At 47.6% G+C, this 23,337-nt stretch overlaps 1 protein-coding gene across 1 annotated transcript in view; it reads right to left on the bottom strand.

Annotated features, from left to right (window-relative positions):
* Positions 1–23,337, bottom strand: part of BCORL1 (BCL6 corepressor like 1) — a 64,056-nt gene that overhangs the window by 13,827 nt on the left and 26,892 nt on the right. The window contains exons 5-11 of the mRNA XM_023734289.1: positions 18,125–18,288; positions 17,007–17,089; positions 14,504–14,893; positions 10,938–11,161; positions 5,890–6,111; positions 2,675–2,841; positions 1,598–1,743 (exon numbers count right to left, since the gene is read on the bottom strand). Coding sequence (XP_023590057.1) covers positions 1,598–1,743; positions 2,675–2,841; positions 5,890–6,111; positions 10,938–11,161; positions 14,504–14,893; positions 17,007–17,089; positions 18,125–18,288 — 1,396 coding nt within the window. The remainder of the gene's footprint in view (positions 1–1,597; positions 1,744–2,674; positions 2,842–5,889; positions 6,112–10,937; positions 11,162–14,503; positions 14,894–17,006; positions 17,090–18,124; positions 18,289–23,337) is intronic.

Raw genomic sequence — 23,337 nt, 5'->3', positions numbered from 1 at the left:
CTGTGATGTCACAAAGGAAGCGGGATTTTTTTTTTTTAATTCAGAGGTCAAGTATGAGGAGATTTCTACTGAGCATGCTCGAGCTAGACTCCTCTCCTTCCCTCCTCCCCTCTGCACAACTCAGTAGAGCTATCTAACTGCAGACAAACAGCTGCTATCCACTAATGAGAAAATAAATGCATGTTGGCTTGTGGCCCTTGCCATGGGCCTGAGCACCAGACACTTTTCTGAAGGAGGCAGGTGAGGGAGCAAGAGAAATGAAGGGAGAGAAGAGGGATGCCGGGATGCAAAGAGAAGTCACAGTTACCACAGCAAGGGTTGTGAGGAACAAAGCTTCAGGAGAGGTCCCAAGGGCTTCCCTTTGATCACAAACAAGGAGAAAGTGCAAAAACAAAAGCAAAATGCTAAGTGTCACTTCATTGCAACCTGACATCTCACTCAGAGGACAAATTAACACATTTTACCCCAAACTCAACCAATTATGGGGCTAGGCTAATCCCACTAGGAGGCCTCTCCCAGATACCGAGCTGTGCAATGGGTCCCCATGGGCCACCAGGGCCCTGACGAGGGTGCATTCCGTATGGACACTCACAGCAAGGGGAAGTGGACCTCAGGGCTTTTTAAAGTGCATAGAAATTTCTGAGAAGATGGAAGGAAAGCATGTGAAGAGGGCTGGTGCCCCTCGTGGGAACTGTTTGAGACTAGAGGGAGATCAACAGTATCTCCTTCCAGCAAGGGAGAATGAAGAAAACTAAAGACACAAGGGAAAGATCAGTCCAAAGGACTAATGGACCACAACTACCACAGCCTTCACCTGACTGAGTCCAGTACAAGTAGATGGTACCCGGCTACCACCACCGACTGCTCTGACGGGGATCACAATAGAGGATCTCGGAAAGAGCTGGAGAAAAATGTAGAACAAAATTCTAACTCACAAAAACAACAAAAAAAAGACCAGACTTACTGGTCTGACAGAGACTGGAGACACCCTGAGAGTATGGCCCCCAGACACCCTTCTAGCTCAGTGGTGAAGTCACTCCTGAGGTTCATCCTTTAGCCAAAGATTAGACAGGCCCATAAAACAAAATGAGACTAAAGGGGCACACCAGCCCAGGGGCAAGGACAAGAAGGCAGGAGGGGACAGGAAAGCTGGTAATAGGGAACCCAAGGTTGAGAAGGGACAGTGTTGACATGTCGTGGGGTTGTTAACCAACGTCATAAAACAATATGCATACTCACTGTTTAATGAGAAGCTAGTTTGTTCTGTAAACTTTCATCTAAAGTACAATAATAAAAAAAAATGAGACAGCACTTGTAAAGCACACAGTGCTCAGAAGTAAAAAAAAAAAAAAAGTTTCCTTTCTCCGAGTACATGTACTCCTTCTTCCTGCTATGCCATCATCAAAAAAGAAAATTATTCCATCACTGTTATTACATATATAATGGCTACACCCAGACTTCTCTAATACAAAAGCTGACAGTGAGACAAGAGGAACAGTTTTAAAAGAAAAAAAAAAAAAAGAGTATCTCCTTCTCCCAGGGCAGGAATCAGACAGCAGCCCCAGGGATGATGGCTTCAAGTCTGGGCCATGCTTACCACTGAGGAAGCGCTTCATGGTGTCGCTGCTGGCCAGCTTCATGGCCGTCTGCCCCGAGTAGGTGGCCAGCGTGGGATCGGCCCCATAGGACAGCAAGAGCCAGATGGTCTCCAAGTTGTCGTTCACCACCGCATCATGAACGGGCCTGTGGAGGTGATGTGGAGTAAGGACAGCAGGGCCCAAGTGGGAACCGGGCGTCTAGGCTTCAGGCCAGCACATCAAGGAAAAGGGAGATGACCCCAGGGTGACTCCCACATAAGGTGGGCAAGACTTAGGGCAGGGAACCACCTCTGGCCTGCACCCCCCAATACCATCTTCCCACCTCCTTCTCCTCCCTCCCACTCCTCTGCCTCTTGCCCACATTTTGGGGCAGTCTCTAGGGTACAATGTAGCTCCAATGGTGGTTCTGAAGAGAATGGGTCCTTGACTAAGAATAGAGTTAAAGCAGATGCTGGAGAGGGGTATGAACTTAAGAAACCAGACAATCCCCAGGAGCACGGATGGGCAAAGCAGCTCCACGTACAGGCAGTGGCCAAGCAGAGCCTGCATCCTTCAGCCCAGAACCCCCTACTTGGAATGCAGCTCATGTCTCTATTTTAACCAGGAAGCAGGCCCTCTGATCGAGCAGAGAGGAGAATGGGTGCAAATGCTTTGAGACACAGTAGGTTAAAAAGATCAAATCTGAAATGTGACCCTAAGGTCAGCCTCCCAATCAGCTCCTAAAGCCCAAGATTCTGCCTGAGACCAGGGGTACCCCCAGGGTGATTTGTGGGAAGCCTGTGTGGTCTTCCCTGATGGCAGCTGCCCGTGAAAGGATGAGCCCTAGACAATGCCAGCTTCCACTCAGTAACCAGTATGGACTAGCCATTCTGGAACTCAGCTATCTTGGCCCTAGACTGGTCCTCCCTTCAGTCTATAGAAGTCTATCTGAAACACCTCTTGACAAGGCCTCTCTGCAATTTACAACCTGGCCTGCCACAAAGGTTCAGCTTGGGCCAGTTCTTTGGAGTAAGGGGCTGAGACAGGCGTTGGGGGGGGGGGGGGGGGGGGGTCTCAGGGTGGAGTCGCCTCCTTGCCTTGTGCCGTCCTGCGCACTGCAGTTCACATTGGCTCCATGCTCCAGCAGGATGTTCAGGATGTCGGTCCAGCCCCGGGAGCAGGCCTCGTGCAGGGCCGTGTAGCCAGCATTGTCACGGTGATTCACATCCTCACTGTCCTTCTGGAGGCAGTAGAGAACAACGTCCTGTGGGGAGAGGGACAGGGGCTCCGTGACCAGAGAGATCTAATTCTTCTTTTTTTTTTTTTCTCCTTTTTTTTTTTAATTGTACTTCAGGTGAAGGCTTACAGAACTAATAGTTTCTCATGAAACAGGAGTACACAAGTTGTTTTATGACACTGGTTAACAACCCCACAACATATCAACCCTCTAACTTCTCAACCTCTTTTTTTTTTGGTGAAAATACACATAGCTAAAGATACACCATTTCAAAAATTTCTACATGCACAGTTCAGTGACATTGACTACGCTCTTCAATTGTGCTGTTATTCTCACTTAAGATGAAGGCTTACAGAACAAAATAGTTTCTCATTTAACAGTCACTACAAATGTTGCCCTATGACAATGGTTAACAATCTCACAACACACCAACAATATCCTTACTCAGCCTTGGGTTCCCTATCACCAGCTTCCTTCCCCGCTTCTGCTTTCTGGCCCTTGTCACTGGACTCCTGTACCTCGTTAGTCTCATTTGGTTTTACGGGGCTGTCCACTCCCAGGCTGAACAGTGAGAGAGGTCTAATTCTTGAAATCACCTCAGTTCAAGTGCAAGCTCCACAAACGTCTAGAGAGTCTTTCAGAGCCTGGCCTTTATAGTGGGGACTGACAAGCAAACCTTAAAATCTCTTGTCAGCGAAGTCAGTCCTGAGCCACCATCCTCAGCAGTGGGGATCCACTTCTTGGGGCCAAGAATACTTGGCTGGGTGTTGGTTGTAGAGGTGAGGTCCTTGGAGAGGCTCATCTGCCTGGCCGGAGCTCAAACACTAAGACCCCAACTCCCTAAGCACCGGTTCCCTCGTCTGGGGCTTTGAGACTAGAAATGAGACGTGGTGGCAAGGACATAGAGCATACTCGCTAGTGGGACTTCTAGAACAAGGAAGAAAGAATCGTTTCAAGTACTATCCCTGGATGCTGGTCTCAGCGGACCAGTGTTCATCCCAGAGTAGTAAGCTCCAGCCCTTCCCTCAAATCAGGATTGGTCATTCATTCACATATTTAATGATTAACTTTCCTGGGCTGAGACAGTAGGACCAAAGGTGGGACTCCCGGGACTAGAGGCACCCTAGCTAGTCTGGGATGGAAGCTGGTGAACGAGCTGAGGGCCTGGCTTTCAAATCAGTGTATCCCAAGTGCACCAGCACCCACCCTCAGCCAGCCACTGGTGAGATGAGACGCTCCACTGTCCTGACTGACAGGGCACAGGCTCGTTAGAACGGCTGTGTGTATGCCCATGTTGGGGGTGTGCTTTTCCCCGGGAGAGAGCCCTGCCTCCTACCCTGCTCAGAGTCCTCTCAGACCACTCTTCCCTCTGTCCCGACAGGCTGCCCCACACATGATAACCCTAGCCTGTTTGGTTCTGCGATGGCGCCATGTTTGCTAGTTTTGCCCCAGGCACAGGAAGAATCACCTGCAGGGCAGGGTTAGGTCTCCCTTAGCGGTTACCACCACACTAGGTGTTCAACCAAGATGGGTGGATGGACCTCTGTCAAGTCAGCTTGCCCGTGCCAGCCTGCTTGGCTGGGGGCAGGGCTGTCTTTAAATGAGTTACGGACAGCTCTCAAAAGCCTTCAGAAAAGGAGCACATGGCCTGGAACTCAGCAACTCCACTGCTAAGAGCAAATCCTGAGGACATATCAGTGGGTGGGCAAAGGTCCATGTTCAAGTTCATGTAAATAAAAAGTGAGCAACAACCAAAATGTCCAAATACATAATTTGATTCTAGTAAATGAGTCGGTCTTCCACCCCTACCCTGTCACTTGGGAATCAAATAGACCCTGATTTGAATTCAGATATGTGTGTGTATGTATGTGTACGTGTGTACACATATACATATATATACATACATGTGTATGTATGTATATACTATTGTTGTGTTGAGCCCATTCTGACTCAGAGTAACCCCATGTGACAGAGTAGAACTGCCCCATAGGGTTTTCTTGGTTGTAATCTTTATGAGAGCAGATCACCAGGTCTTTCTCCCGCAGAGCTACTGGGGTGGGTTCAAACCTCCAACCTTTTGGTTAGCAACTGAGTGATTCACCATTGAGCCACTAGGGCTCCTTATGCATAAACTAAGTATAAAAAACAAAAAAACCTGTTGCCGTCAAGTCAATTCGGACTCATAGTGACCCTACAGGACAGAGTAGAACTGCCCCATATGGTTTCCAAGGAGCGCCTGGTGGAATCAAACTGTTGTTTTGGTTAGCAGCCGTACTTCTTAACCACTAACGCCACCAGGGTTTCCCTATTAAGTATACATATACATACGTGCTAATATATATGTGTATACTAAGTATACATGTACACATTAATACATGCGTGTGAATGTGTGTATACACACACACACATATATATATGTATATACTAATGTGTGTGTGTGTGTGTCTGTGTGTCTTATATTTCTATATTTTAGTTGGGTGATCTTGGACAAGTCACTTAATATTGCTAAGCCCTAACTTTCTCACCTGTAAGAATGGGGATAATAAAACCTATCTCCACCTCCACAGGCTCACTGTGAAGATTAAATGATATTAAGTAATCAAAAATCTTAACATGACAAGAGAGGTGCTCAATAAACCTCAGTCTCCCTTACTGCCTTCTTTCCAATCCACGGGGAAGGAGTATAAAGTGGGGTTAGCTCTGCCCTGCCCCTCAAACTTATTTTTGACCCTTCTACTACAGAAAGCCTAAATGAGAGAAACAAAAATTATCCCTCTCTGAGGAGGGGCCACCACTCAGGAATTCAAGACAACACGAAAATCCAAACATCCCGTTTCTGGCCTAGGAATGCACCGGATGACAGTATGTTACCGTTTCAATTGCACTCATCTCACACTGACGTACCAACCAGGCAAGGGGACAGGCAGCCCCAGCAGCCATCTGGGCAGTGAAGGAGGCCAGCCTGGGCTCAAGCCCCAAACAAAGCCCTACTCAGGCCACCAAAGAGCCACTGGTGAGAAGTTTCTCTGTAGACGGTCAGGTCAACAGCATCCTGCGGTCAAGGAGCTCCCTCACCTTATAGCCAAGACGCGCTGCCCGCTGCAAGAGGGTCTCGCCAGCATTTTTGTTCACAATGAGCCGGCGGGCCTCTGGGGGGATCTGCCGGGCTGTAGGTGACTCTGAGGCCTCCTCTAGGCCGGCACTTCTGGACTTGGAGGGCGTACATGGTTCCGTGGGCTTTACTGGAGTGGGAGATTTGGGAGATCGTGTCTTCTGCTGGCTCCAACGACCTTTGCCCTGGAAAGCAGAGATGCAGTGCTGGGTCAGGTCAGGCAACATATCCCATCACGGTCACTCTACTCAGCTGCCAAGGCCATGTCAACTCATCTTTGTCCATCTAGTGCTTTGCATGCAATACCCCAAATGGTCCAGACCACTGTCAGGTTGGAGGCTAGAGGCCAGTCACTAGCCATCCGGAATATTTCCAGGATCTGTACAGGTTCCCATTCATTTCTACCCAGTGGGGAAATGCTAAGAGGCCCGAATCCTCAACCCCATAAACCAAGGAATGGGAAAGGGATTGGAAATCAGAGACTGAGCAGCCATCCCAGCTTTCCCCAAGCACTCCGCATGCTTTCTTTACCTGCATCAATCCCCATTTGCTGAGGTTTTTACAAGTCATATCTATAAATAAGCTGAAGTCAAGTCTGAGTAAAGGGAAGCAGAGAGAGACAGCTATCTTTGACTAAAGAGGCCAGAGCACAGCTCCTAAAGCTGCCCGTCACTCTTGTTGCAAAAACCTTCCCCCTACATCCAGCCCTCACCAGGGTTTTCTCATCTTTCACCACACCATGTTCCCAGATCATACTCCTTCCCACCTAGAAAGAGTTCCGGTGCAGGAATCAGGCTTGTGTTGGAATCCTGCCTCTGCCATCCACTAACTGTAAGGCCTGGGGCACAGTATAGGTCCTCTGAGCCTCACTTTCTTCCTAGCGGGGTCTTTGAAATCATGAACTGGGAAAGCTCTAGAACAATGCACAGGGTAGGTGCTCAAAAATGGTACAGTCCTTCCCTCATGAGTGGCCTCTGTGTGCCTCACCCTCCCCTTTTTGTTTTCCCCCATTTTGAACTGGAATGTCTACAGCGGGTTCCTATGCCTGTGCCACCACTGTATATTGGGTGGATGGGGACACGTAACTTGTCTCTTTAGTTCAGAGGTCTTCAGATCATGAAGAACTGTACTTGAGTAGCTGTACTCAAGGAACCAGACCCAAGGAGCCTCATCTGCACTTGCACCTAATTTAGATGATGAGATTCTAGGCTTGGAGCTTATACTGTTACTGGATGAGACTTTGGGGGGACTTGGGAGGCAGTGTATACTTTGCACGTAGGAGGGATGTGAATTATTGGTGACCAGAGTGTGGACTGTGGTAGCCAGCTCCACCTCCTGGTATCCATGCTCTTGTGTAGTCCCCCCCAACACTGAATAGAGTTAACCTGTGTAACCAACAGGCAGCTGTAGAAATGATGGTGTGTGCCTTCCAAGGCTAGATCCTAAAAGACACTGTGCCTTCTGCCTTGCTCTCTTTAAGATCACTCTCTCTGCGGGAAGCAAGCTGCCCTTTGGAGAGGTCCATGAGACAAGGAAAGGAGGCCTCCTGCCAACAACCAGCATCAACTTGCCAGCCATGTAAGCGTGCTACCTTGGAAGCAGAATCCTTCAGCCCCAGTCAAGCCTCCAGATGACTGCAGTCCTGGCTGACATCTTGACTGCAACCTCATGAGACAGTCCAAGTCAGACCCACCCAGCTAAGCCGCTCCTGAATTCCCGATCCACAGAAACTGTATGAGATAATACATGTTTATTGTTGTTTTAAGCCACTAAGTTTTAGGATAATTTGTTACCCAGCAATAGACAGCTAATGCATCCCACTTATCCAAATCCTTCGCAGTATCGAGGTCTCACTGAAGCCCTAGGTCTTCTACAACATTCTACAGCCCTCTGGTTCCCACTGCCCTCTTTCTCTGCATACCCAGAGCACCTTGTCTGAACTACGTAATCTGTCGCTTGCTGCGTCACTTTTAAATTTCCTTTCATTGTTTCACGAGTAAGCCTTGCCTCCTCTGCTTGGTTTTCAGCTCCTTAGGTGGCAGGGATCATATTGTCATCTTCTCCTTTTTGCCTTACACCACTTAACTCAGGGCTGGGCACGGTATTGCAACGAGTACTTGTTGACTTGATTCAAGCCTGCCATGTGCAGAGCCCTGGTCAACCAGAAAAGATGTCTAGAAAGACATGAAGCCAGGAAAGGAGCAGCAGACAAAAGATAAAGATCCAGGGCATTTGTTTCCTCTGGTAAATCCCGAGACAATGAGAAGCCACTACCTTTCCCCGTCTCGAAAGGGCAACAAGAGTACAATCCCTAGCAGGAAGGTAGCAGCTATGAGTAGATAACGCTGCTTGATTTCCAGGAGGATACAAAACACCAAACCAAACACGTTGCATCAAGTTGATTCTGACTCATGGCAACCCCATGGTTACAGACTAGAACTGAGCTCCACGGAGTTTTCAACGGCTGTAACCTTTATGGAAGCAGATTGCCAGGCCTTTCTTCTGCAGCGCCGCTGGGTGGGTTTGAACTGCCAACATTTAGGTTAGTAGTCAAGTGCAAACCACTTGCACCACCAAAAGATCTTTCCAGGAGGACAGAGGTGTATAATGGCAGTACTGGAAGATGCTGGGTAAAGCATCCAGGTTTCAGCTAAGTCAAGCCAGCAGCCAAAGGGCGACTCTCCTTCTGGGCGCCAGAGGTGCCAGAGAGCATCGAGGGAGGCTGCCTGAGATGGGAAGAAGCAACAGCAAGTGGGGGCCCCTCCCCCCTCCTCCTGCCCCCATCGCTCTGAGCCCCTGTGGGAAGAAGCCTTCAGCCAATACCCCAGCTTTAGCATTGCAGGAACGTTGCCCACCCTCCCCTCTGCCTTGCTTCCCACTACAAAGCACCATGCCATGGGCACAACTGGAGCAGGTGGTGGTGACCGGGAGAGAAAGAAAGGTGGGAGGGAGGAAGGGAGGCCCTGTGAAGGGCCAAAACCTCTCCAAGAGGAACATTTCAGTGGATACACTGCCAGGCAGAACAACCAGACAGAATCAGCAGTGTGCGCCGCTGAATGTCAGGTGGCTAGTCACCTTTGTGTGGGCTGGGGCCATCTGAGTATCTGGGGAGAAGCAGGGGGAGGCAGGAGCCTGGGACTCCCACCTTGTGCCGGAGCTGCTTGGGGGCTACTGAATGTCCCTGCCTGACCGCCTCCCTCCCCTGGTGTCACCAGGATACAGACACCACCCATGCAGCAGCTGAGAGGCATACGGAAAGAGCCTGGGCTCCAGAGGCAGACAAACCCTAGTCCCATCCCGACTCTGTCATTCATGACCACTGAGTAACCTCACACAAGTCCCTCACCCACCCTGAGCTTCAGTTTCCTCATGACCAAATGAGGATAACAACAGTGCCTACTTTAAAGAGCCACCATGGGAACTGAGAACGACAATGTGGATGAAGCCCTTAGCACAGGCTAAAGTGTCCTGCTCATCCCTCAGTCCTCCTGTCTTTCTCTCTGGGGAAAAGTCACACACCCCCATTCTGGAGTCAGAGGGCATGGACCCTGCTGGCGTGCCACTGCTCTGTGCCTGTTCCCTCAGGCTGGTCACCTCCTCCTGCACAGGGATGTACACCAGCCCTCTGAGAGCACTTTACGGTTATCAGTGCCTTTCACATCCATTGCCTCCTTTGTTCCCCCAAGGACCCTTGTGAGATAGAAAGGGCAAGGCATACCATCTCCATTTTTACAGATGAGGAAATTGGCTTGAGTACCTTGTTGGAGCTGGAACTAGATTCCAGGAGGGGCAGGGGAAAGGAGGGGGAGACGAGCACCTGGGTCTCGCTCCCCTTTTGCCTGAGCCACTCAGCGGTTCTGGCTCTGGAGCACGAAAGGAAGGTAAGAATCACAACCACCACAACAAGCCCAGTGTGACTTATTTTTCTCTGGTTGCCAACAACGAATATGCATTATGGGTATACATTTGAACGTGGACCGTCACTTCCCTCAAACGTAAAGCTCCTCCAGGATGAGGACTATGCCATTTTTTCTAATGGTACAATGTGGAAGCCAACACCAACACCGTGACTATCAGACTCAAAGGAGATGTTTGATTCTAAACAGGAGTTCTAGGAACGCTTGCCTGGCTACTGATTAGTGAGTGCCCACTCAGTCACTCTTCTGCTTCCCTGAGAAGCCACCAAACTGGGGAGTGGGGGTGGGGAAGGGCAGCTACAGGCCAGGCCCAAGTGGAATTCCTTTGGCCCCACCCTCAAGTAACCTTTGTCTGGACATCGACATCCTTGCTTCTACAAGTAGTTTTCTACCTTGATTTTAGACTCAGAAAGCTCTTTGATTGGTTTCCAGTGAGTTGAGTCCAGACAAAAGCTTCTTGATTGGATGTTAACAAGCTATTCAGGCTAACATCCTGCCACATCCTTTAACTCTTCCTTAACTCAAAGGAGACCCCAGGATTAGAAAGGAAAAGTCATCTTGGGCCAAACCCTGTGGGCCAAACCCTGTAGTTTGCAAATGCTTATTGTTAGCTATAACTTTCTTCCCATTCTTCAAATCCCCACCACCACCACCACCCCACCTTTCCAGAACTAGTCCTTATTGTTGTTACCTGCCTTTAAGTCAACCCCAACTCACGCACAACAGAATCAAACACTGTCTGGTCTGGTACCATTCCCATGATCAGTTTGGAATCAGACCGTTGTGATCCATAGGGTTTTCACTGGCTGATTTTTTAGGAAGTAGACTATCAGGCCTTTCTTCCTAGTCTGTCTGAGTCCGGAAGCTCCACTGAAACCCGTTCTGCACCACAGCGACATGCAAGCCTCCACTGACAGATGGGCAGTGGCTGCATATTAGGTGCATTGGCTGGTAATCAACCTGGGTCTCCCACATGGAAGGTGAGAATTCTACCACTGAACCACCAATGCCCCAAGAACTAGCTTAAAATACTTTAATAAATATGAGTTAACTTGATCCTCCGCGTTCACTCACTCCCCACACTGGCAATGTACCTTTGCCTCTTCTGAGATGTTTGCCATGTGCTTGGTCTTGCACTTTCGTTTTCCCGATGGCTTTTCTGAATTTTCAAGGCAGGCTGGCTCCTCCAGGTTATTTGGGAGGAAACCATTTGGTGAATCAGAGATCCCCTGGGCTTTGTTGGGCAAGAGAAGGTTCCTGTTCCTGAGGTGGTGCTCCGAACTTTGGGAGGAAGTCTTCTGCTTACGGGCCTTTAAATCTGAAGGCGCGGGACAGGAAAGAATGGATGTCAGAGACATGGAACACAGAAAAGCAAAGCCTTCCTCTAAGCTCCCCTTAAAGATAAATCAGAGGACTTTGGGGATTAGAACCTTGGTGCAAAATTGTACAACTATCAGCTATCAGTATCTAGCTCAGTGTTGACACCTACACGAAATGCTTCTTGTATGGACACCGTTCTTCGATATCAAACTCCCTCCTCTACAAGCAGGAGACAACTCCCACACCTGCCAGCAGGGGGCAGCCCATCTGGGTGTCCCCAAGTTAAGGGTAGTTTTAAAAGGACTTCCCCATAGCCGAAAGCAAATCAGAACTTTCTTTTCAGCTTTTCCTCCATCCCCCCCTTTGTCTCTTTCTCCATTCTAATATGAAGACAAATTTAGCAGCTCTGCTGAAATACGAAATATATACCGGGGTGAGGAATAAACGGTAAAATGCTTCCTTCATAGCCTCAGTTCTGCCCACCCGACTGCCCTGTTTGCCACTCTCTGAGGACACAAAGATCAAAGCCAACAGAAACTCTCTGAAACTAGGAAGTGCCAGGGGGATACTTAGCTGGAAGTCAATGGCAGAAACCTGCAGCCTTTACCAGCTGAAAATCAAGTTACTGGTACCACTGGAACACACTGGGCAACATCTGTAACTAGCCAGAGCTCACCGAACAAAGCACATTCCAATTTCAAAAAAGCCAGCTGAAAATTCCATTATCAAGACCTTCATCCCATAGGGTCTATCCTAGATGGTATCTACCTTTATCTCTCAACACCAGTGTTATATGGATTACTGGCTTTGCCACTAACTGTGACTGACCAGAGGCAAGTCATAATCTGAGCCTCAGTTTCCATACCGGTAAAATGAGGAGAATATAATTCGCATCACAGGGCTGGCATGAGAACTAAATGAGGTGATAAATGCAAAACCACTTTTCTAAAGTAAGACGTTATTATTGTATTTAAATGTAGGCTCTTTAAGTAAGGACCGTGCCGGTGTCTTCTTTCTCCCTCACAGAAGTGAACACCATGCCTAGCACATGGCAAAAGCTCATTATGTCTGCGAAATAAATGACTGCAGCCTCAGTTTCTCCAATTTGTGAAATGAGGGAGTGGAGCTAGATCCAAGAGTTCTCAACTCACCTCTCTCGACCTTGAGACGTGTTCTCACAGAAGTGGGAGTTGTTATTACAGTATAAGGTATTGGCTGTAGGTTATGAAAAGGCCACCCCTTTCTCCCAACTAAACCAGACCCACTAGTGGGTCCCCACAACCTGTCCAACAACTGCTGTACTAGATAGTCTCTAATGGCACTTCCAGCCAGAACATTCTAAACCAGGGCTTTTGATGCAACAAGTTCGGGCTGAGGCAAAAGAGGAAGGAAGAGAACCGTGCCTTGTGAGGACCTCAGGAAACATGGGGAAGCCATATTACAGCTTTCAATGCCACAGGAAAAGAACCACTCCCCCTATCCCCTTTACCCAGGGCAGGCCAGGCTCTGGAGCTCATTCAGTTACAGAGGAGCAAGGGCTTTATAGTAGCATGGAAAGGAACAAAGAGTAGGTGTAGGAGGTGTGTGAGTGGAAGCGGCTCTTCCTATCACCCCTGCAGGTCAAGAAGGGAGATACCCAAGGCCAGGATAAAAGGAAAGGTCATGAGGCTCAGACAGGAGTAAGGTGACCTGCCTAGCTTGGCCTCTGCTTGATTCTCTGAAATCAACCTGAAAAGACAGGTTGTCTGTCATAGAAGGGATTGGAGCTGTCTGAGAAGAGAGATGTCTGCCAGGCAATTCATTCATGAAAATGCCATCTTCAGATCTGAAGGAAGACAACCAGACCATATGTCAAAGCCAGATGCCTCAACACGAACATTAGACACACACGGAGGGAGACTGACCCACTTTCCAACAACTGGAGCTGCCCCCAAATCAAATAGGATGCCTTGATAAGTGATGTTCTCCGTGTTACTGGGGGTGTTCTCTACCTGTCAAAAATGCTGTGGAGATCTCTGGATTGAGTGGAAAACTGGACCAGGCAACCTCTAAGGTCCTTCAGGTTCTAAGAGCTGGTAAGTTCTATAGGAAGCTTCTAAGCTAGGAAATCAGCCTCCATAAGAGAAGAGCAGGAGATACAAAAGCTCCTCTTCATCACAACCCAAGTGGCTGAGGTCAATGCCTTGACAACTCATTCCTGACTAATCAATTATGGCTCTGGCAGAAGAAAGGGAAAATTGTCCCCACTCTCCCACAAAGAAGATAAAAATGGGCTCAATTGCTCACGAGTGTAGGGACAGGTATGACCACTTAAACAGAGCTAGAAATGAGGTTAAGTCTTCTTTGCATTACAGTAAACCAGAATCTACTACCCATTCAATATGCAGTTACTCAATTTTAGCTAATAAGGAGACTGCAGATGTTTAGTGGCAGCTCAGGATGATCCCATTACAGAAGACAATCAACTGGTGCTTCAAGGGCAGAGGTCACAGACACAGAATGAGAGAGGGGTTCTCATGAAACCCAGAGATGTGCTGTTTGCTCATTTAGAAACCTACTCTAGCATTGGGCCTGAAGAGTACTTAGTGGAACATACTGATATTAGCCTCTTGTGACACTCTGTGCCTTCATGATTACATATTCTAGCATCTGACATGGCCAAAGAAAGCCTGGTTTTCTCTTTGGGCTGACTGCTTTTCCAACTCAGGTCCAAGAAAAACGATGTCAGCTTGGATCACCTCAAAGCTTCACTCCACCCCTTAATAACCTTTGTGGCATCAACTGAGAAAGCAAATTTGCCCCTGCTTCTACTTGAAGTTATTCTGTTGGCTTGAGGGAACCACTGTACTTCTTTTCATTTTAGGGGCTGGAAGCATCCCAGGAAAAGCAGCCAATGCCCTCTTTCTTCTTGAACCCAAGATTCTAGGAGAGAGAACTTAGCCTCCAAAAAGACCTGACTCCCTCAAGTCAACCAGAGAATTCCCTGGTATGGAGTTGCCCCATGCCAAGGAGTGGCCTTGCCTAAAGGTTCAGGCTTTTATAAGAAGTTGGAGAGCTTGGGCCTTCATGTCCTCAGCGCACCTGCAGGCCAGTCCTAACTCACCCAATCTCAACCCAAAGCCAATACCTTGGGGCTGGATTTGAGTGACCCCCTCTGGCAGCTGGAGATCATAGTACCAAGTTTCTACAGGTCCAGAGGCCTTCTGCTGGTGTAGAGCAGGCAGAGGTGGGCTCCTGGGAGCACCTGTGATGCCGGAGGGTCCCCTGGAGCTGAACTGGCTGTGGTTTGGAGAAGGGGTGCAGAAGCTCACTGGGGCAGCAGCTCCCTGGCCAGCCTTACCTGCTCTCCCTTTCCGCCGCTGCTCTTCTTCTTGCTCAGTCAGGTACTCCCCAGTCTGATATTTTCGGCTCTTCTGCCGTCTCCGTTTCTTCCTCTTCACCAGGCCTTCCTCCTCATCTTCTTCCTCCTCCTCATTGGTGTCCCACATTTGCCGGGCAGCCTCTGTCCTCCAGGGCATTTCTCGGGCTCGCCATAGGTGTCTGCGGCCCTGGCTCAGCAGGGTCTTGTCCTGGGCATGGTGGCTGCGATACTGGGTGTCCCGCTGGGTCTTTCTCACCTTTCGACGTTTAGCTGGGGTGGGGGTCACCTCCTCTTCCTCCTCTGTGGGGAAGACTTCCTGGCTTCCCATGTCACTGTCTGCCATACCAGCGAAGGAGCTACAGATGCTTCCTGTGGATGGCATGTACAGAGGATGGTCAGATACATCTTCAAAGGAAAAAGGAGTATGGTGTAGAAGCAGTGCCCTGGGCTAGGAGTTGGGAGGTCTGGGTTCAAGTTCAAGCTCTGCTAATTACTAGTCGTATGCTTTGGGAACATTCCTTCACTTCTGTTTCCTCAGCTATAAAACAGGGCTACCGCTCCCTGCCTTACCGACTTCAACATGGCTGTTTTGAGGATCAAATGAGATAATTCTCCCATAAGTGCTTTACAGAATCTGATATGTTACACAACTATGAAAAATCAAAGTATTAAAAACACACACCGTTACTCATACGCATTTACAGTGTCACTGTAATTCATTCCACAAACTCTTACTTAGTGCTTCTAAGTCACCAAGCATTGTGCGAAGTGCAGGAACGGGCCAAAGATCCCTGCTCTTCAGGAAATCGGGGTTTAGTAGAGGGTGAGAGATGGGCAGACTGGTATCACGCCCTGCCCTTACTCATTCCATGGCACCACCAATCTCGCGGACAGATCCACCCTGAACGAACAGAATCACCACCAAAGAAGAGTCTCAGGCAAAGTGAAGCAATAAGGAGTCCCTTTCCTGTGACACAGCCTTGTTCAGTCATGTCCAAATGGGCCTTGGCCAGGCCCTCTTCCCTGAAATTGACCCCGCCTCCTTTTGAGCTGTCAAGAGTTCAGGGGTGGAGCTTTCTCCCTGGCACCACCCTCATCTTGACAGCAGCTATTCCTCACCACTGGGCAGGCACTTCACCCTCCCGCGCTGACTACCAATGGCACCTCTTCTGGCCTCCTAGGCCACCTTGCCAAGAAGCCATTTTCTCTCTCCACTCTTTCCTTCAACTATGCTAACAACAAAAGTACAATCCAAAATTGGCCTGGTTGAGCACTCCAGGAGATCTGACACGTTCCTCGGAAGCACCTCTGAGACGCTACCATCTTTCTCCCAAGGCCCAGCTATTAACTCGACGATCCCCAAACCTACACAAGGTCGGCCAAAGAAATGGTTGGAGGCAAACAGAGCAGCCCTTGACCAAAGTTTCAAGTTGGTCAGACCGCTATAGACAGCAAATATCCTGCCAACTCTCCAATATAATCCAATGTGTTTAACACTAAAATGGGACTGACCATAATGTAACTGCTCTTTTGATGATTCAGAGAACACTTCAGGATTTTGTGAGGCCTCCAGGCCATCATCGAGAGCCCCAATTACCACTTCACTCTCCATGTGCTAAGGTGTCAGTTCATAGGTTATCAAATAACTGAGTTTACACTGCACTCTGCTTCCCCGTTCCATCCAATCTGCATGGAAATCTAGGTGAACCAAGGCAACCATCTCTAGCCTTATGTATCAACGTGGAAGTTAGCAGAAGATAGCGGTGACTGGAAAGGGCTAGCGTTTTTAAGACATCAGGGGTTTACCAATACAAATTCAAGGGACCAAATGTGATTTTGCCAGCCCTGATGACTCAATAACCATTTCAAATGTTGATGATGCCTGTTACATAGGGCAGTCAGACCAAGATCTAAAGGTTAAATGTCCATGCCTGAGATTGGCCCCAATAATTATCAGATGCCAAAGCTTGGCGCAAAGCCAGCTTTCCTGAGTGGCACAGCGCTTTCCTTCTTCTGCCATTGACTCCCAACAAGAGATGTCAAATCCCTGTTCAGGAAAGCTAAGCCCAAACCCTGTCGCCATAGAGTTGATTCTAAGTCATGGAGACCCTATGTGTGTCAGAGTAGATCTGAGCTCCATAAGGTTTTCCTGGCTGTAATCTTTGTGGAAGTAGATCACCAGGCACTTCTTCTGATGTGCATCTGAGTGGGTCTGAATTGCCAACCTTTTGGTTAGTAACCAAGCGCAAACCCTTTGCTCCACCCAGGGGCCCCGAAAGCTAAGGAAATAGTTCTAAAACCATGGACAAAGCCCACCCCCACCCCCGGCTCTCTTGCCTCTTTAGGGAATTGGGCATCTTGGCACAGTGGATCAAATTCTCAACTCTCCACCTGGGTCAATGCAAAATCGCTCAACGAGCCTTCTCCCTCTCTTTTCAGAGAAGTTGTTAAGATGGGCCATCATCTCCAAGGACTCACTCACCAGACTGACTGCGCGTCCGAGTGCTCAGGACCACAGGAATGAAGTCCCGGAAACTGCTCTTTGCTTTCTTTTCCGAGGAACCTGGGGTAATTTGGGGGATTTCAGGACAGAAAGCAGAAATCACACAATCAGAGTTTATAGCCTGGAAAGATTTTTCAGATGGAAAACTCAAGGAGGGTCTTTGTTCACCCTGGGTGATGTTCATCAGCTCCCCTTACGCTGCTATCACAACCATATCTCTGAGAGAACGAGCATTTTCCAGTGGTTTCGGAAAACTCTGCATTTGGTCATTTTTGCTGACACCAAAAAAGGCATCAATTCGACAGTATGCCAGAAAGCACAAGGGTCAACTGAGTGTATGACTTGGAGGCAGCTGTACCTCAACAAAGTTATAACTGAGCTGGAGGGGGGCCCAGAGAAGGGCAACCTCAATGTATCTTAGAGGATGGAGCAAGGCAGGAAGATGGGAGTAGGGAGGGGCGAACAGAGAAAAACTACTATGTAAGAACAGACTAAAAGAGGCAGGTCATATCAGATGGGCAAGACCAGCAACGTGGACTACTGGGGTCAAGAATACTTGGGATTCTCTCTCTGATGAGGGCATCGAGAACAATTTGTGGTAGAGCACGCAGGTTAAGTACACCCCCCAAAAACCAAAAATCCTGTGCGTTCCTAAATAACAATAAGGGTTTCGAATATCTCAAAATCCTTCTAGTTATTTATTTTTATTTTTAACTTTTAATAATGAGAGCCTTAATATACACAACAGTAGACAAAACTGTGTAATGCGTCCCGTTCTGCTGTTTTTGTCTAAATCCCCCTGAAACCTGTTTCTTCTTTGAGCCAAGACCTGTTGCAGGGTAATGGGTTGGCTATTCTTTTGTCTTGCTGAAAACCACCTCCTTCGACCTTCACAGTGTGCCCTTTTCTAGTGCCCAGGGTGCGCAGAATAAACCCCTACTTTCTCCTCCCAGGCCTTCGACTTCAGAGGTGTCAGTTATATCTTTCTTCCACAGTGAAGAAGGCTCACTTTTCTAGTCAGTCTCAGAGGCCTCCCACACCTACCATGAGGATCCTTCTCTAGCCCAGCGCAGCGGGTCAGGGCCTGGGGCCTATCTTCCTCATGGCCATCAGCTCGTTTTCCTGGAGACTGGGACTCCGGCTTTGTTGGCTTCCGGTGCTTGTGCTTTACCCTGACTCCACTGTGCTCTTTTCCTGAATCTGAAGGCCCCCGGGGACTTTTCTTGGTAGGTTCCTGGGGGTCACTGGGCGGCTTTCGGCACTGTGGAGAGGTAAGAGAGAGACTGGTCTGAGGTCAGGTTCACTGACGAAGAAAGTTCTCCTAATTTTTAAAAGTTGAGCCATGTGCCCCTGGTGCTAGCACACGGACATAAGCTGCCCAGGGTGGGGACAAGGGGACAGGGCCATCTGCTGTCTTCCACAGTGGGGCACAGAAGCCATTTGGGATGGAATCCAGTGTCCTGGTGAATACCCAGAAGCACCCACACCCCGTTATCTTAAGCAGGTTCACAGAGTCTGTGTTCACAAGCCGAATAAATACTCAAAGTCATTTTAAAGGTACAAAGTCAGGACCCCATCCTCTACTCAAACACCAATAGCGAGATGGGCATAGAACAAAATGCCTCTTCCATAAATTGGATGACTAAACTGTTCAAATAACTTGATTGTGAATGGTACTGACACCAACAACTGAAAATAATTCCCAGTAAAGGCCAATCAAGAAAAACAATCTATTTTCATGTATAAATTAATACCAGAAAGTAGATTCAATTAAAGCAAGAAGAAAAACACGAAGCAGGAGCCTTCAAGCCTCCCCAGACTTCTGAAAGACAATGACAAGGTCCAGGCAGTATTAGTAACACCATTTCCACCCAGCAGCACTTGGAACTTTTCAAAATGCTCTCATCTCCATGATCTGATTGTATCTTCCCAACAACCCTGAGAGGAGAAGCTAGTATCATCCCCATTCATCAGATGAGGAAACTAAGTCTCCATCCAGGAAAAGAGGGTAAATGATTTGCTCAGGGCGATACACAGTTGACTTGCTCAGGGACTACCACTTCCCAGGCAACCCTGGACGTTCGTTCACTTGTACTTGCAGTGAGAAAATGACAGAGCTGGGACTAAGACCCAGGCTCCTGACTCCCAGCCTCTCCACATCAGCTCTCATTACTTCTCCTGCCCCACTCACACCTACTGCCTGGTGCATCCAATAGGCACAATGGCTGTGCTCACACACAGCTAAACGCTCTCAGTCTAACAGTCACCACATACTCTCACAAGCTTTGAGGTCTCTCTACGCCACTAACCAAGACATAGGGCAACGTCGGGATTTTCAGTATTCTAGGAGCCAGGGTGTGCAGAAAAAGCAAAACGTTTTAACAGTGAAAGCAGGTCCTAGCAGGAAAGGAAGAGTTAAACCCGCCTGAGTTGTTTCTCCTCTGAGCAGACCCACACCCTACCTTCTAGAAGGTCATCACTATCTAGCTAAGGGGATGGTAGATACCTTGTTGATGGAATATTTTCTGGGGGAAGGGTCTAAGTTCTCTGGGGACAGGGAGTCACCATTCCCCCATCCAATTCCAGAGACTCTCCCATCCCATGAATTTCTCCTGCTTTTTATTCAGCATAGGGCTGAGCTGAAAATTCAATTTGAGCTTTGCTTGCTGCTAGCTCCTACAAACAAAAAGTGTTCAGAGAAAGAAAAGAACTGAGGAGGCAAGAGGAAGACGGGCAACTGCTGCTGAAAATCTGACTTCAGGTCTGGCCGGAGAAAAATTATTTTAAGTCAGGGGGAATAAAGTTAAATGCACATAAATCTGAGTATGTCCTATTTACTTCTGAATATCACTTTTAGCTGGCTGTTTCAAGCACTGATTGTTAAATTTTACTTCCCAAGACAGACAAAAACAAGTAAAACAGAACAGCTAGAAGGGATTTCTGTCTGTACCTTCTGCAAGGGTACCCCTGAAAATAAAAATATACTGTGCACTCCAACTTATGCAAAAAGTTGGGAGGATGGGAAGACCTCGTAAGATGAATGGTCTGGTTAACAGAGTTATGAAATTTTTTGCAAAGAATCTTCTAAAAGATGAGAAGACAATAAAGTACACGGAGCACCAAATGAAGAAGTGTTATCTTTGCTAACGATTCAGGCAGCCCTTTAGGATTCCGCGAGGCCTTGAAGCATGTAGTAGACGAGGTACCAGACTATCCTATTGCTTGGCCATGCCCTGAAGGGAGCTGTTTTGAATTAACCCTTGGAGTCCCTTGGAAACCTCAGTGGCACAGTGGTTAAGAGCTATGGCTGCTAACCAAAAGGTCAGCAGTTCAAATCCACCAGGTGCTCCTTGGACACTCTATGGGACAGCTCTACTCTGACCTATAGGGTCGCCATGAGTCGGAATCAACTTGATGGCAACGGGTTTGGTTTTTTGTTTTTGTTTTTGTTTTTTTTTTGGAGTCCCTGGGTGGTGCAAATGGTTAACATGCTTGGCTCCTAACCAAAAGGTTAGAGGTTCGAGTCCACCCAGAGGTGCCTGGGAAGAAAGGCCTGGCAATGTACTTCCAAAAAACCAGCCACTGCAAACCCTATGAAGCACAGTTCTACTCTGACCCACATGGGGTTGCCATGAGTCAGGGTCAGCTGGATGGCAACTGGCTTTTTTTGTCTTCTTAGTCCTGTTATCAGTGTTTTCTTTCTCGAGAAAATGGGACACGATAGAAGAAAGATCTAAGTTGTTTGCTCTCCTAAAAAATGGACATTTACTGTATCATTACAGGCCACTTCAAGGTCCTGTAACTTCTTCCTTGCCTTCTGCATCTGTTCATCTGCCCAGTGAACTATTTATCTAATTCAAGAAGGGCCAGGCCTGCCTGTCATTGAGGTATCCACAGACATATGCTCCATGAGGCCAAGGACCATGTCTGTTTTGTCTGTAATAATAACAACAGCAGCAGTCACTAACACTTACTGAGCACTTACTATTCTAAGCATTTACATGTATGACCTCATTTAATCTTTATTCTTAATAACAGCTTTACTGAGATCTAATTTATTGATATATATCATATAATTCACTTATTTAAGTGTACAATTCAGTCATTGTTGGTATATTCAGAGTTGTGTAACCATCACCACTAACTCCAGAACACTTCCAACACCCCCAAAGGAAATCCTGTGCCCATTAGCAGTCACTCTCCCATCCTCCCCAGCCCTAGGCAACCACTAATCAAGTTTCTGTCTCTATAGGCTTGCCTGTTTTGGGCATCTCGTATCATCTCATGTAATCTTCATAGCCACCCAATGAATAGGCATCATTATTGCCTCCTTTTACAGATGAGGAAACTGAGGGCCAGAGAAATTAAGTAACTTGACCAATACTATACAGCTAGGAAGTGGTGGGACCAGGATTCAAACCCAACCACGCTGCCTGGCTCCAGAGCACACACTCCTCACCAATACACTGCACCGCAATGAAACAGCTATACATAAGGAGAGTGGAAGATAGTGTGGCATAGCTGAAGAAGAATGTGGACTTTGAAGCCAAAGAAACCAGGGTTTGAGTTCCGACTCTGCCATTTAGTAGCTGTGTAACTGGGTAACTTACCCCCTCTGAACCTCCGTTTCCTGCGTTTTCTCATCTGTAAAGTAGGTGGAGCATTCACCTCGCAGGGTCATTATAAGGACTACATTAGATAATCTATGTAAAAAGTACTTGGTATAACTCCTAGGTATGTTGTTGTTGTTGTTAGCTGCCATCAAGTCAGTTCCGACTCACAGCGACCCTATAGGACAGAGAAGAACTGCCCCGTAGGGTTTCCAAGGAACAGCAGGTGGATTTGAACTCCCGACCTTTTGGTTAGCAGCTGAGCTCTTAACCACTATGCCAGCAGGTCGTACTCCTAGGTATATATCCCCGCCCCCCCAAAAAAATCTAGTTGCCGTTGAGTTGATTCCAACTCAATGCAACCCCGTGTGTGTCAGAGTAGAACTACGCTCCATAGGGTTTTCAAGGCTATGAACTTTTGGATGCAGATCACCAGGCTTTTCTTCCAAGGCACCTCTGGGTGAGTCTGAACCGCCAACCTTTTGGTTAGAAGTCAAGCGCTTAACCATTTACACCACCCAGGGACTCCAGGTATATACCCAAAAGACTTGAAAGCAGGAATATAGATACTTGTACGCCAATGTTCATTGCAGCACTATTCACGATAGCCAAAAAATGGAAACAACCTAGATGTCCATCAAGAGATGAATGGATAAACAAAATATGGCATATACATACAACGAAATATTATTGGTACATAAAGAAAAATGAAGTTCTCATACGTACTACAACAGGGATGAACCCTGAAAACATTATGCTGAGTGAAATAAGTCAGTCAAAAAAGGACAAATGCTGTATGATTCCACTTATATGAAATTATGCAGAACAGGAAATGCATAATGACCAAAGTTTATTAGTGATTACAGGGGCCGGGGGAAATGGAGAGTTATTACTTAAGGGGTACTGAGTTTCTGTTTAGGGAGATGAAAAACATTTGGAAATGGGTAATGGTGATGGTTACACAACATGGGGAATATAATTAACGTCACTGACTTGTACACTTAAAAATGGTTAAGATGGCAAATGTTTTGTTATAGATATTTCACCAATGATTTAAAAGAAGCCCTTGGTATATAGTAAGAGTTCAACAAACGGTAACAACTATAACAACATTAATTATTAGTCATATTACTACCAAGGGCAGATTACTTATTAGCTGACCGAATGTTATGATCGCCTATGTCATGACCTCTGTTTCTACTTTGCATGTCTCTGACATACAGAGGTGGTTGTGAGGTTGAGTAAAACCTACCCAAACTCTATCCCAGGAGTTCTTAACCTGGAGTCCATGGACGGGCTTTGGGGAGGGGACGCGTCCACGAACCTCCTGAAATTACTTGCAAAATTCTGAGGTCATTTTTCTGGGGAGAGAGTTCATAACTCTAAGCAGCTTCTCAAAGGGGCCTATGGTCCAAAAAACCTCTAAGAACTTCTGCCACAAACCAATCCATGGCGCTCTGGTTAGAAATCTGTTCATTAGAGTTTATCAGTATCCTGTGTGAAGGCGTGTTAACATGACTTCAAATATTTTGAAGGCGGCCTATCCTCGACTGCTTCAAGAATCTCCTTGGATCACCAATGGCCTCCATGTCCCCTCTGGAGAACCACTGGATTCAAGTCAAGTCCTCCTGGCCCAACTTTCTGCCTAGAACTCTGCCACCACCCATAGCCTATTAAGAATCAAGACCCATGTCACTAAA

This window comes from Trichechus manatus, unplaced genomic scaffold (genome assembly GCF_000243295.1).
Source record: "Trichechus manatus latirostris isolate Lorelei unplaced genomic scaffold, TriManLat1.0 scaffold00066, whole genome shotgun sequence".
Lineage (NCBI taxonomy): Eukaryota > Metazoa > Chordata > Mammalia > Sirenia > Trichechidae > Trichechus > Trichechus manatus.
The sequence above is the reverse complement of the archived record's forward strand: the minus strand, read 5'-3'. Positions and strand labels throughout refer to the sequence as shown.